General features: G+C 33.0%; 1 protein-coding gene across 1 annotated transcript in view; it reads left to right on the plus strand.

Moving 5' to 3' along the window:
• Nucleotides 1-12,621, plus strand: part of ADAM2 (ADAM metallopeptidase domain 2) — a 145,127-nt gene that overhangs the window by 43,912 nt on the left and 88,594 nt on the right. Inside the window, exon 8 of the mRNA XM_041751306.1 lies at nucleotides 1,087-1,143. Coding sequence (XP_041607240.1) covers nucleotides 1,087-1,143 — 57 coding nt within the window. The remainder of the gene's footprint in view (nucleotides 1-1,086; nucleotides 1,144-12,621) is intronic.

The following is a 12,621-nucleotide window of genomic DNA, read 5'->3' on the forward strand; positions in this document are numbered from 1 at the left end:
ATCATCACTCTTTTCATCTTTATTAAATCCCCAGATTTGTTGTTCCCTCCTTAATTATTCTCATTATATGTTAAAGAAAAACAGTTTAAAATGCAATGGTTTTGAACTTTCAAAGGATTAAATATCAGTGTAAAGAAGAAAAAATGCAGACACTAAAATAAACATGACAAAATTTTCCTGAATTTCTGATATTTGATTATCCTTTTCTGCTTCCAAATATTTTTCAGTGCATATAGACGATATGCTATTTTAGTAACAAAATATTTTGAATTTTCCACACTTATAGTCTCAAAGTGCTTGCAGCATCTGTCTCACATGTGTGTTCCTCCTTCATGAAAAATAATGAGAATAAAAGTAACATTTTATTAATAGTAATTATAACAATTATTACTTTGTCCTCATTTTGGGAAAACAATCTAAGTCACATAATAAATGATAAGCAAGATTTGAAATACTGTTAGGCTTCACATTTATGCCTAATTTAACTACTATGATCTAAGTGGATCACATCATACTCAGAATATACATCTTGAAATATCTGTGATCTGATTTAAGAAAGTTTGTCATTTTAATTATTTGTTGGCGAACATTTTTTTAAAAAAATTATTTGGCTAACGTTTTTCTGAAGTAAATTATACAAAAATTACTTTATCCTTCAAATGATATCCCATTCTTTTAGATAGAGATGTGTCCTCACTCCTTCGGGGTATAGAAAAAAAAAGAGGACCACACACTACAGTATAATAGAATTTTTAAGCTAATTAAACACACATATTTTGTAATGGAAAGTCAATAGAAAAGTTTCTTTAGAGAAAATAATATGAATAGCCCAGTACCAATGAGAAATTGCTTGAAGTAATGGAAAGTTTTTCTTGAGTAAATTGAATATTTGATCAAATGCAAAAGAAGTGACAAAGGCAAAATTTCTGAAAATGATTCAATGATAGCAAGTTTTGATTATATTATCTAATTCTTTTTTTATATATAAAAGTATATTTTGCGACACTGAATTCATGAGGTAATGATATATATTAAAATATTTAAGTAATACTTCTATTTTGATATAAAATTTTTGGTTTTTTTCAGCCACTTTCTGAGTTCTCTCAGTATATAGAAATGCATGTTGTAGTTGAAAAGAATTTGGTAAGTATATTTTGATTTATTTGTTTTATGTCCATTTATATTAGCAATGAAGGGTTATAAAAAATTGGAATAAATTTTTAAGAAATGACAATAAATGACTACTTTTGCTTTATATCTGTTTTAATGTATTTTAAATTACTAGTATTGTTAATAAGTTGGAAATCAAATCTCTATCAATTTATTCTTAGTTTTACATAATTGACGTAAATTAAAACCATTGCTACCTTTAGAATAGTTTCTTAGTAATTTTTATTTATCCCTCTCATCTTCCTAATGCTTGGAAATGTCTAATTATTTTACTATCTCCATAGTTTTGTTTTTTTCAGAATGTCATATAATTGAAAATTAGAGTATGTAGCCATTACAAACTATTTTCCTCACCTTAGTATATGTTTTTAACTTTACTCCATGCCTTTTCATACTTTTCATTCATATAAATGAACTTAATAGTTCATTTCTTTTCAGCACTGAATAAAATTCTATTGTCTGAATATACCACAATTTATTTATTCACTCAGCTACTGAAGGATATCTTGGTTGTTTACAAGTTTTGAAAATGGTGAACCAAACTGCTAAAAACATCCATGTTCAGGTCTTTGTGTGGGCATAAGTTCTGACTCCTTTGGGTAAATACCAAGGAGTATTATTGCTAGATCATATGGTAAGAGTTTGTTCCATTTTGTAAGAGACTGCTAGAATTTCTTCTAAAGTGAATGTACCATTTTGCATAAATGCAAAATGCACTTTAAATATGTCATCCCATTGTCTTCTGGCCTCTGAGATTTCTTTCTTTTTTCATTTTTTTCTCTTCTCTCTTTTCTCTTCTCTTCTCTTCTCTTCTCTTCTCTTCTCTTCTCTTCTCTTCTCTTCTCTTCTCTTCTCTCTCTTCTCTCTTCTCCTCTTCTCTTCTCTTCTCTTCTCTTCTCTTCTCTTCTCTTCTCTTCTCTTCTCTTCTTTCTCTTCTCTCTCTTCTCTTCTCTTCTCTCCTCTCCTCTTCTCTTCTCTTCTCTTCTCTTCTCTTCTCTTCTCTTCTCTTCTCTTCTCTTCTCTTCTCTTCTCCTCTTCTTCTCTCTCTCTCTTCTCTTCTTTCCCTCCCCTCCCCTCCCCTCCCCTCCCCTCCCCTCCCCTTCTCTTCTCTTCTCTTCTCTTCTCTTCTCTTCTCTTCTCTTCTCTTCTCTTCTCTTCTCTTCTCTTCTCTTCTCTTCTCTTCTCTTCTCTTCTCTTTTCTATTCTCCTCTTCTCTCTCCTCTCCTCTCCTCTCCTCTCCTCTCCTCTTCTTTTCGAGAGAGACACAGAGGGAATAGGGAAAGGAGCAATGAGACAATCTTAAGCAGACTCCACATTTAATGTGGAGCCTGATCCGGGTCTTCATCTCACAACCCTGAGGCCATGACCTGAGCTGAAATCAAGAGTCCAATACTTAACTGACTGAGCAACACAGTTGTCCCTGGTGTCTGAGATTTCTGATGAAAAATTGACTGATAATTTATTATTACTTCTCTCTTGCTGCTTTCAATATTCTATATTTGTCTTAACTTTGATAGTTTGGTTGTAATGTCTTTGATTATAAAGTGTAATTGATGTGATGCCCTTTGAATTTATCCTTCTTATTGTTGTTGAGCTTCCAGGATTTATAGTTTCATGTGTTTCATCAAATTTGGGAAGTTTTTGGCCATTGTTTCTTCAAAAAACTTCTTTATTAGGGACTTCCATAATTCATATATTGTTCTGCACAATGGTATCTTATAATTCTTTTTTTTCTCTCTGATTCTTAGACTCAGTAATTTCAATTATTCTATTCTTGAGTCCGCTGATTCTTATGTCTCTTCAAATCTACTTTTGAACCATTCTAATGAATTTCAATTCACTTATTGCATTATTCAACTCCAGAATTTGTTTCATTTCTTTTTATAATTTCTCTATCTTTATTATTCTCATTTTGTTCATAAATCATGTTCCATTTCCTGAATTTCCTTAGTTCTTTCTTTTCTTTTAGCTGTTTCAGCATATTTTATGTTATCTTTTTATGATTATTTTAATTAAATTACAGTTAGTTAACATACAGTATAATATTAATTTCAGGTGTTAAATATAGTAATTTGGCACTTGCTTTCAATACCTAGTGCTCATCACAAGTGTCCTCCTTAATCCTCATCACCTATTTCAACCATTCTCCCACCTACCTCTCATCTGGTAACCGTTAGTTTGTTCTCTAATGGTTAAGATCTGTTTATTTATTTGTTTGTTTGTTTGTTTATTTAGGCCTCTTTCTTTCTTCCCCCTCTTTGCTTATTTATTTTGTAAATTCCACATATGAGTGACATCATATGGTATTTGTTTTTCTCTGGCTATTTCACTTAGCATTATGCTCTCTAGCTCCAACCATGTCGTTGCAAACGGCAAGATATCATTCTTTTTTATGGATGAGTAATATTCCATTATATATAATATATATATACATCTGATATGTGATGTATCTATATCTATCTATCTATCTATCTATCTATCTATCTATCGACATTGGCCACAGTGATAGATATATCTGAGATATATCTCAGATAGATACATATAGCACATGTGATATATATATATATATGTATATATATATATATATATATATCTCACATCTTCTTTATTCGTTTATCAGTCGATGGAGTCTTGGCTGTTTCCATATTTCAGCTATTGTAGATAAGGCTGCTATAAATGTTGGAGTTTATGTATCCTTTATAATTAGTATTTTTGTATACTATGGATAAATCCTAGTGGTGTAATTGCTGGATTATAGGATATTTCTATTTTTGACTTTTTGAGGGAACTCCATGCTGTTTTCCAGAATGATACACTAATTTACATTTTCACAAACAGTGCAAGAGAGTTCTCTTTTGTCCACATCCTCACCAACACCTGCTGCTTCTTGTGTTGTTGATTCTAGCCATTCTGACAACTGTGAGGTGATATTTCATTGCAGTTTTGATTTGTATTTCCCTGATAATGAATGATGTAGAGCATTCATGTGTATGTTAGCCATCTGTATGTCTTCTTGGAAAAAATGTCGATGTTTTTCACCCATTTTTAAATTGGATTATTGATTTTTTTGGTATTGAATTTTATACCTTCTTTATATATTTTGAGTACTAACCTTTATCCAGTTACATTATTTGAAAATATCTTTTCCTATTCTTAGGCTGCCTTTTAGTTTTGCTAATTGTTTCCTTTGCTGTGTAGAAGTTTTTATTTTGAATGAAATCTCAGTGTTTTATTTTTTCTTGTTTCCCTTGCCTCAGGATGCTATATATAAAAGGAAGTCGCTGTGGCCAATGTCAGAGAAATTACTGCCTGTGTTCTCTAGTATTTTCACGACTTCAAGTCCCACGTTTTGGTGTTTCATCCACTTTGAATTTACTTTTGTGCATGGCATAAGAAAGTGGTCCAGTTTCATTATTCGCATGTTGCTATCCTGTTTTCCTAATACCATTTGTTGAAGAGACTGTCTTCTTTCCTTGGATATTCTTTCTTGCTTTGACAAAGATTAATTGACCATGTAGTTTTGAGTTCATTTCTGAGTTTCCTATTCTGTTTTACTGATCTATGTGTCTATTTTTGTGCCAGTACCATATCGTTTGATCACTACAGCTTTGTAACATAAAGATGTGATTATGATGCTGGAAACATGATGTCTTCAGATTTACTCTTCATTATGTTTTGGTTATTCAGGGTCTCTATGGTTTCATAAAAATTTTAGGATTTTTTGTTCTATTTCTGTGAAAAATGTTGGTATTTTTATAAGGATTACTTAAATGTGCAGATTGCTTTGGGTACTATAGACATTTTAACAGTATTTGTTCTTTCAATCCATGAGTCATGGAACATATTTTCATTTCTCTTCAGTTTCTTTTCCTCGTTGTTGATAGTTTTCAGAGTACAGGTCTTTAACTTTTTTGGTTAGTTGATTCCTTGGTATCTTGTAGTTTTTGGTGCAATTGTAAATGGGATTAATTCCTTAGTTTCTCTTTCTGCTGTGTCATTATTGGTGTATAGGAATGCACAAATATCTGTATGTTAATTTCATATCCTGCAACTTTACTAACTTTGTGTATTAGTTTTAGCAATTTTTTGGTGGAGTCTTTTAGGTTTTTCATATAGAGTATCATGTCATCTGAAAATAGTGAAAGTTTGACCTCTCCCTTGCTGATTTGGATGTATTTTATTTCTTTTTGTTGTCTGATTGGTGTAGTTACAATTTCCAGAACTATGTTAAATAACAATGATGAGAGTGTACATCCCTGTCTTGTTCCTGACCATAGAGGAAAAACTCTGTTTTTCCCACTGAAGCTATGGATTTTTCATAAATTGTCTTGATTATGTTGAGGTATGTTCCCTCTAAGCCTACTATGTTGAGGGTTTTTGTCATGAATGGTTGTTGTACTTGTCAGGTGCTTTTTCTGCATCTATTGAAATAACCATGGTTTTTATCCTTTCTTTTATTAATGTGTCATATCACATTGATTGCTTTGTGCTTATTGAGCCACCCCGGCAACCCAAGAATGAATCTTACTTGATTGGTGAATGACTTTTTTACTGTTGTTGGATTCAATTTGCTACTATTTTATTGAGAATTTTTGCATCAATATTCTTCAGTGATACTGGCCTATAGTTCTCTTTTTTAGTGGAGTCTTAATCTGGTGTTGGTATTAGGGTAATGCTGGTATCATAGAACGAGTTTGAAAATTTTCCTTCCTCTTCTATTTGTTGGAGTAGTTTGAGAATAGGCATTAGCTCTTCTTTAAATGTTTGGTAGAATTTGCCTGTGGAGCTATCTGGCCCTGGACTTTTGTTTGTTTGGAGTTTTTTTTTTTTATTATTACTGATTCAATATCTTTGCTAGTTATTGGTCTGCTTAAGTTTTCTATTTCTCCTATTTCTGTTTTGAAAGTCTATATATTTCTAGCAATTTATCCAGGTTGACCAATTTTTGGTATATTTTTTATGATATTCTCCTGTAATTATATTTCTGTGGTAATTGTTACTTCTCCTCTCTCATTTGTAATTTTATTTGGGTCCTTTCTCTTTTCAATAAGCCTGGCTTTAGGTTTATCAATTTTATTTATTTATTTATTTTTAAAGCTAGCTACTGATTTCATTGATCTATTGTGTTTTGTTTTTCTTAGTTTCTATATCATTCTTCTGCTGGATTAGGCTTCACTTGTTGTTCTTTCTCTAGATCTTTTGAATATAGGTCTAGGTTGTTTATTTGAGATTTTTCTTGCTTCTTGGAATAGGCCTGTATTACTATACATATTTCTCTTGTATCCCAAAGGTTTTTGACTGTGGTATTTTCATTTTTATTTGTTTCCATGTACATATATACTCTATGTATACATGTATCTATGTGTATATGTATATATATATATATGTATATATGTATATACTGCATATATACATATATATAATTTCTCCTTATATTTCCTGGTTGGCCCATTTATTGTTTAGTAGCATGTTGTTTAACCTCCATGTATTTGTGGTTTTTCTAAATTTTGTAGTTTAACTGACTTCCAAGTTTCATAGCATTGTGGTCAAAAAAGGTGCATGGTATGATTTCAGTCTTTTTGTATTTGAGGGGGCTTGATTTGTTATCTAATATATGATCTATTCTTGAGAATGTTCTATGTGCACTTAAAAAGAATTTATATTCTGCTGTTTTAGGATGGAATATCCTGAATATATCTATTAAGTCTATCTGTTCCAGTGGGCTATTCAAAGCCATTTTTCATTGTTGATTTTATGTTTAGATGATCTGCCTATTGATATAAGTAATAGGTTAATGTCTCATACTATTTTTTATCAATGAGTTCCTTTATATTTGTTTTTAATTCTTACATATTTGGGTGCTCCCATGTTGGGGCATAAATATTTACAATTGTTACATCTTCATGTTGGATTGTCCCCCTTATGATTATTTAGTGCCCTTTATCTCTTGTTAAAAACTTTGTTTTAGAGTCTAGTTTATCCCATGTAAATATTACTGTTTTGGGTTTCTCTTGACATCCATTTATATCGTGTGCATTTCTCCATCCTTTCACTTTCAATCTGCAGATGTAGTAGGTCTAAAATGAGTCTCTTGTAGGCAGTTTAAAAATGTTGGTTATTACTGGTTTTCCCCCTTTGTTTCTATTTTTAAGCCAGGTTTCCTAGGCTTTGTTGTTTTGTTTTGTATCCTGGGTCAGCATATTTTAGTGGTCAGCTAGTCAATGATGAGTCAAAGGTTATCTTTCAACAATTGAGCAGTAAGTCTTCTATCTGGGATTTATCTGTGGATGGGGGATAGTATTCAATATTTAGGTAGTCTTCCAAGTCAGGGAGGTTTTAATTTTGTATCAGGATTTTCACATGTGTCTTCTGCTAGTAAGTAATGTCTCCAGTTTGTTTATACATGACCTTGTGGATATCTTGGATCTTATATTGTCTTTCCTGAGCCTGAATGATATCTTGTGTATTCATGGAATATTCCAGATTACCAAAGATATATGAATCAACATATACGTTGTATATGATGGCTGTTGTATTCCCTCCACCTCCATGTTAGTCTTTTGATTGTTTTTTGAAACAATGAGAATCGCATCCTGAGATTAGCTGTAATAATGACTTTTGATGTTCAGTCGATACAGAGATTACTATTGTTTTTGACGATGTATCTAGGCATGCATTCAGGGCATTTTGCCCTTGCTCTGCTCCATATCAACTCATCTTCCTCTAGAAGGGAAGCTGCTCGCTTATATGTCTTGACCTAGCATGGCAGAATTACTCTCCAGAAGAACTTGAGATGGTGATGGGAACAGCCTCAAGTAAATAAAATGCAACAGATTCTTACTACTCTCTCCATAATATTAGAAGTTTTTATTTAATAAATGCTTCTTGTTTTTTGTATGTGGTCAATTTCAAGAATCTTGAAATGTTTTTTTTTTTTGAAAATTTTGTTTTATCATTGCTTATTGTGGAAAGGATTTAGGATTTACAGAGCTCATCATGTTGCCATCTCAGAAGTTCTGCTGCCTGTAATTATTTTTTTAATCCTCGAGAAGTTTATGAATTTTCTTCCTATAGATTTCACACATTTGCTAGGCATTTTATTTCATTATTTCCATAAATTAGATATTTTTGTATATTCTTTTATTTATTGTAATTTAAATTTTTTTGGGGGGGGGCGGTGCAAAGGGAAGGGAGAGGGAGAATTTCAAGTAGGCTCCACAATCATGACTTGAGCCTGAAACCAAAAGTCAGATGTCTAACCAGCTGAGCCACCCAGGCACCTCCAAAGATTCTTTTTCTTTTTTTTTTAAAGGAGAATGGATACTGATTTATTTCCACAATTGCTACAAATTTTTAAAATATACAGAATAGTATATATTTGAATAGCACATAAATATGAAGATAAAAAACTGTATATAGGAATTATAAAACTCAAACTCATGATAGGGTACATAGAAAAGATAATGGGAACATAGATTTCCTCTATACCTATAATATTACATAGTTTTTCCTTTTTTATTTGATAATACTTAGTTATCTAATTGTTTATGAAATTATTATTTCTTAGTTCTTGCTCTCTTTCTGAAATACTTCTTGGAGAAATTCTATATTCGTAAATTTTTAGAAATGTAATATTGAACACTGGAGAATGTAACTTTAATCACTACATTTTTAAAATTAAAAATCCAAAATATTATACACAATTGACATGGGAATTGGATCAAATTTTTAAAACTGTGTTTAACTAAATGGGCAAACAGATTTAAGAAATTCAAAGGAGGGACACCTGGGTGGCTCAGCGGTTGAGTGTCTGCCTTTGGCACAGGGCAAGATCCTGGGGTCCAGGGATCAAGTCCCACATCGGGCTCCCTGCGTAGAGCCTGCCTCTGCCTCTCTCTCTCTCTCTCTGTCTCTCATGAATAAATAAACAAAATCTTAAAAAAATTCAAAGTAAAAAGTATTAAAGATTAACCACCCTAACCAGTGAATACTCAAAATGGGATAAAGTAGTTAATGGGTGATGTTTCAGAAAAATCTACTTATGTATAAAAAAGAAGTCACTGGTGTTTGAGTATGCAAGTAGTTTTCTAGTTCATTGTTCTTGGTGGCCTTTCTGTAAAGATACAGGCATACCTTGTTTTTTGTGCTTCTCAGATACTGCATTTTTTACATATTGAAAATCTGTGGCAATGCTGTATCAAGCAAATCTATCAGAGCCAGTTTTCCAACAGAATTTGCTCATTTTGTGTCTCTGGGTCACATTTGGTAATTTTCTCAATATTTCAAACTGAAATTACTAGATTTGAATTGCAACAATCTCATGATAAAACTTTAACAGAAGAGGACTTTCTCACTGGTGAGCAAAGAAAGTGATTCTTCGGATGGAAGGTACTCCTGGTGAAGATGGTGTGAAGACTGCTTGGCTTTTGGAGTAGCTTTAATTGTCCATATACAATCAACTGCTTGGCCAGGTTTTGTTTTTTCTTCTTGTTCTACCTGACTAGAACGCACTATTCCATCAGCTCCCAGGAGCTCAAACTGGCAATCTGGGATGGATTTAAAATACCTCCTAGGTGAGTAAAGTCTGGATCTGGAATAAATGAATATTTTGCTCAAAATTCCAGTCCTTCAAGTTCTTCATCAGAACTAAACTTAATCCACATGAATCTCCCTGTTGATCTCATTAGTGGAGGGCTTTTCACACCACAGTAACGATCTGTAAGTGGAGAGAAACCAAATGGCCCATCTCGAACCTCCAAGTGGTCAAACCGACATTCAAATGATGGTTCTATAAAATAATGTTCGTCAAAGGTCAACTCTATTCTTTGACGTGGAGCCGCTTCCAAAATGTAGATACACTCCTTTGTATCTTGGTTTGGCGGATAAGAGCCAGGATAATTTGGTGAAGCAAAATGACCTCCATTGCTGGTTCGAACCCAAATGCCACACTAGGTTGCAGGAATATGCTTGATTCCATTATTTTGTCCATCCTGGGTCTTTTGGGCCACAACAATCCCTTCGACTATAAGTGCTGTTATTAACAACACTTTGAAGACTGTGCACAGCTGCTCTAGGGCCATGTTCCCGAGTGGCCCGGCGCTTCGCTACGGGCCCAAGTGGCAGCCAGGCGGCCAGGTGCACTGGCGCGAGGGGCAGCGCCCGCACCGGTAGCTCCCAAGTGGTGGGCGCGGGCAGCCCAGGCTCATTTAAGCCGGGAGCTCCACCTCCAAAGATTCTTGAATCTTTTTTTTTTTTTTTTGTATATCAGTTTGCTTTTTATGTATAATAAGGTACTCCAAAATTTAGTGGTTCAAAAAAAAAAAAAAGCCATCCAACTATTCATTTAACTCACAGTTTTAAATTTTATTCTGATCTCAGTAAGATTTTCTCTTACTGGATGGCATCACTCATGTATCTTCAGTAAGGCTGAATTTTGCTTGGGTTGACTGGTCCAAGGGTGTCTCAGCTAGCATATCTCATCTCTGCTCCACTTGGTGTCTCATCAGTCTGCAAATAGGCCTATAATTTGTTTTTTTTTTTTTTTTTTTTGAGGGGTTGTTTGCATGCTATTAGCATTGATAGGGTCCTTCAAAACAGCAACATTCACTTTGTAAGCGGCTTATAAGCTTCTCCTTACATCATGATTGCTAAAACATCCAAAAAGAGCAACAATGTCCAGCCTCTAATTCAATGGGTAGGAAAATATACTTTAATACACTACAAAGTAGCATCATACAGGAATGGAAAGAATATAAATAAAGTTTTGCATTTTCCTTGCTTTTTTTTCCTGAAAAGTTTAACACTTTGGTCACTCTCTACTTTCCAATAATACTTGTATCATAATTTTACACGAATGTTCAATTCCCATACTTTTCAATTCCTTGACTTTACTACTTCAGTAGTACTATTCATCAGCCTGCTTCAACCACCAGCTGCCATGATTATACATTATAATTGATGACTACTATAATATCACTTCTCCATACTTTTATATTCAAGCATTACAGTCTTTGACTTCCAGTTTTTTGGGTATTTCTCTTTCCTCATTTCCAGTCTTACATATTTTATGCCACCAAGACTTTCATTGATTCTATCACTTTTGCATTGGCCTTCATCATGTAATCAACCTTTCCCTTATAAAACCATGTATCCTATGGTTCCTTATTATTGTCACTCCTTTGCAAACATCTTCAACCCACTTGCCATTTTTTCCTTTAATTATCTTCCTGGAAAAGCCTCACACCTGGTTAAATTGAAGTCTAGGAATAATCTGTTTATAACTAGAAAGAATACACCATAATAGGGAATGCTCTCACTTTAATCTCACTTTAATCTCTTTAAGTTTAATCCCAAACTTCACTGTGCTTTTCCACTTTTTACTGGTTACCTTACAGACTCATATTTTACTAATAAAATAGAACAAATCAGGAGAGAAGCCCCATAAACTTTAGTCTTTATCAAATACTGAACTTGGTATATAATCATATTCTCTACTTTCCTTGATGTTAGTATGGATGAAATGGTGCTCCAATCTAATATGAGAACTCTGTTTGTGTACATTAACACTCACTCATTGAAGGATGTGACACTAAAAAATCCAGCCCACATCATCAATTTTCATCAAAAAATAAGTGTTATTCTGTATTAAAAACAAACAAAACAACAGTCTCCCTTCTCTTAGGTAACACAGCGATATTTTTCTTTTATTTATAATACTTCTTGAAAGACTTGTTTGTATTTACTGAACACCATTCCTCTCTTAATATTCTCTCTTAACCTGTCCAATCTCATTTTTTAAATTTCTATTTCTATTCTCCAAATTAACTTAACGTAAAATTTACTTCCACCTTTCTAAATTAATTATCTCCTTCAAAGAGCTAATCCAACTTAATTTATGAGCATAGTTCTAAGCAGTTAAATATGCCAGTATATTCAGAGATTGTCTTCTTAAAATTCTTTGATAAACTGGGTTTCAGGGATAGGAATTTTCAAGTTGAGGCTTATCAGAAGATCTCTTTGTTTTCTTTGGTTAAGCATAGATGTCTATATGTGTATATCTTTCCTTTTGGAAAGGCAAAATTAAAGGTGTCTCGAGAGTTAATTGAAGAAATAAAAAAAAAAAACATTGCATTTGAACTCCCTTTTTTGGGAAATGCTTCTTACTTGTTGTCCTGTTTAGAAATCCTGTAATATAACCTTGAAAGAAAATAAACCTCCCAGTCTTAACTTATAGTGGAGAGATGCAGTCACTGAACTTATTGAAGAGCAAAAGGAGCTACGTAACTGCTTCAGTTTTGTTGTTGTTTTTAACTTTATTGAGATATAATTTACACTTCAGAAGGTCTATTTGAAGTGTATGATTAATGAGTTTTAGTATATTTGCAGAGCTGTACAGTGTGCACAGTAATCTAATTATAGAACATTCTCATCACTCTACAAAATGACTTTATA

Source organism: Vulpes lagopus, chromosome 4, assembly GCF_018345385.1.
Source record: "Vulpes lagopus strain Blue_001 chromosome 4, ASM1834538v1, whole genome shotgun sequence".
NCBI lineage: Eukaryota > Metazoa > Chordata > Mammalia > Carnivora > Canidae > Vulpes > Vulpes lagopus.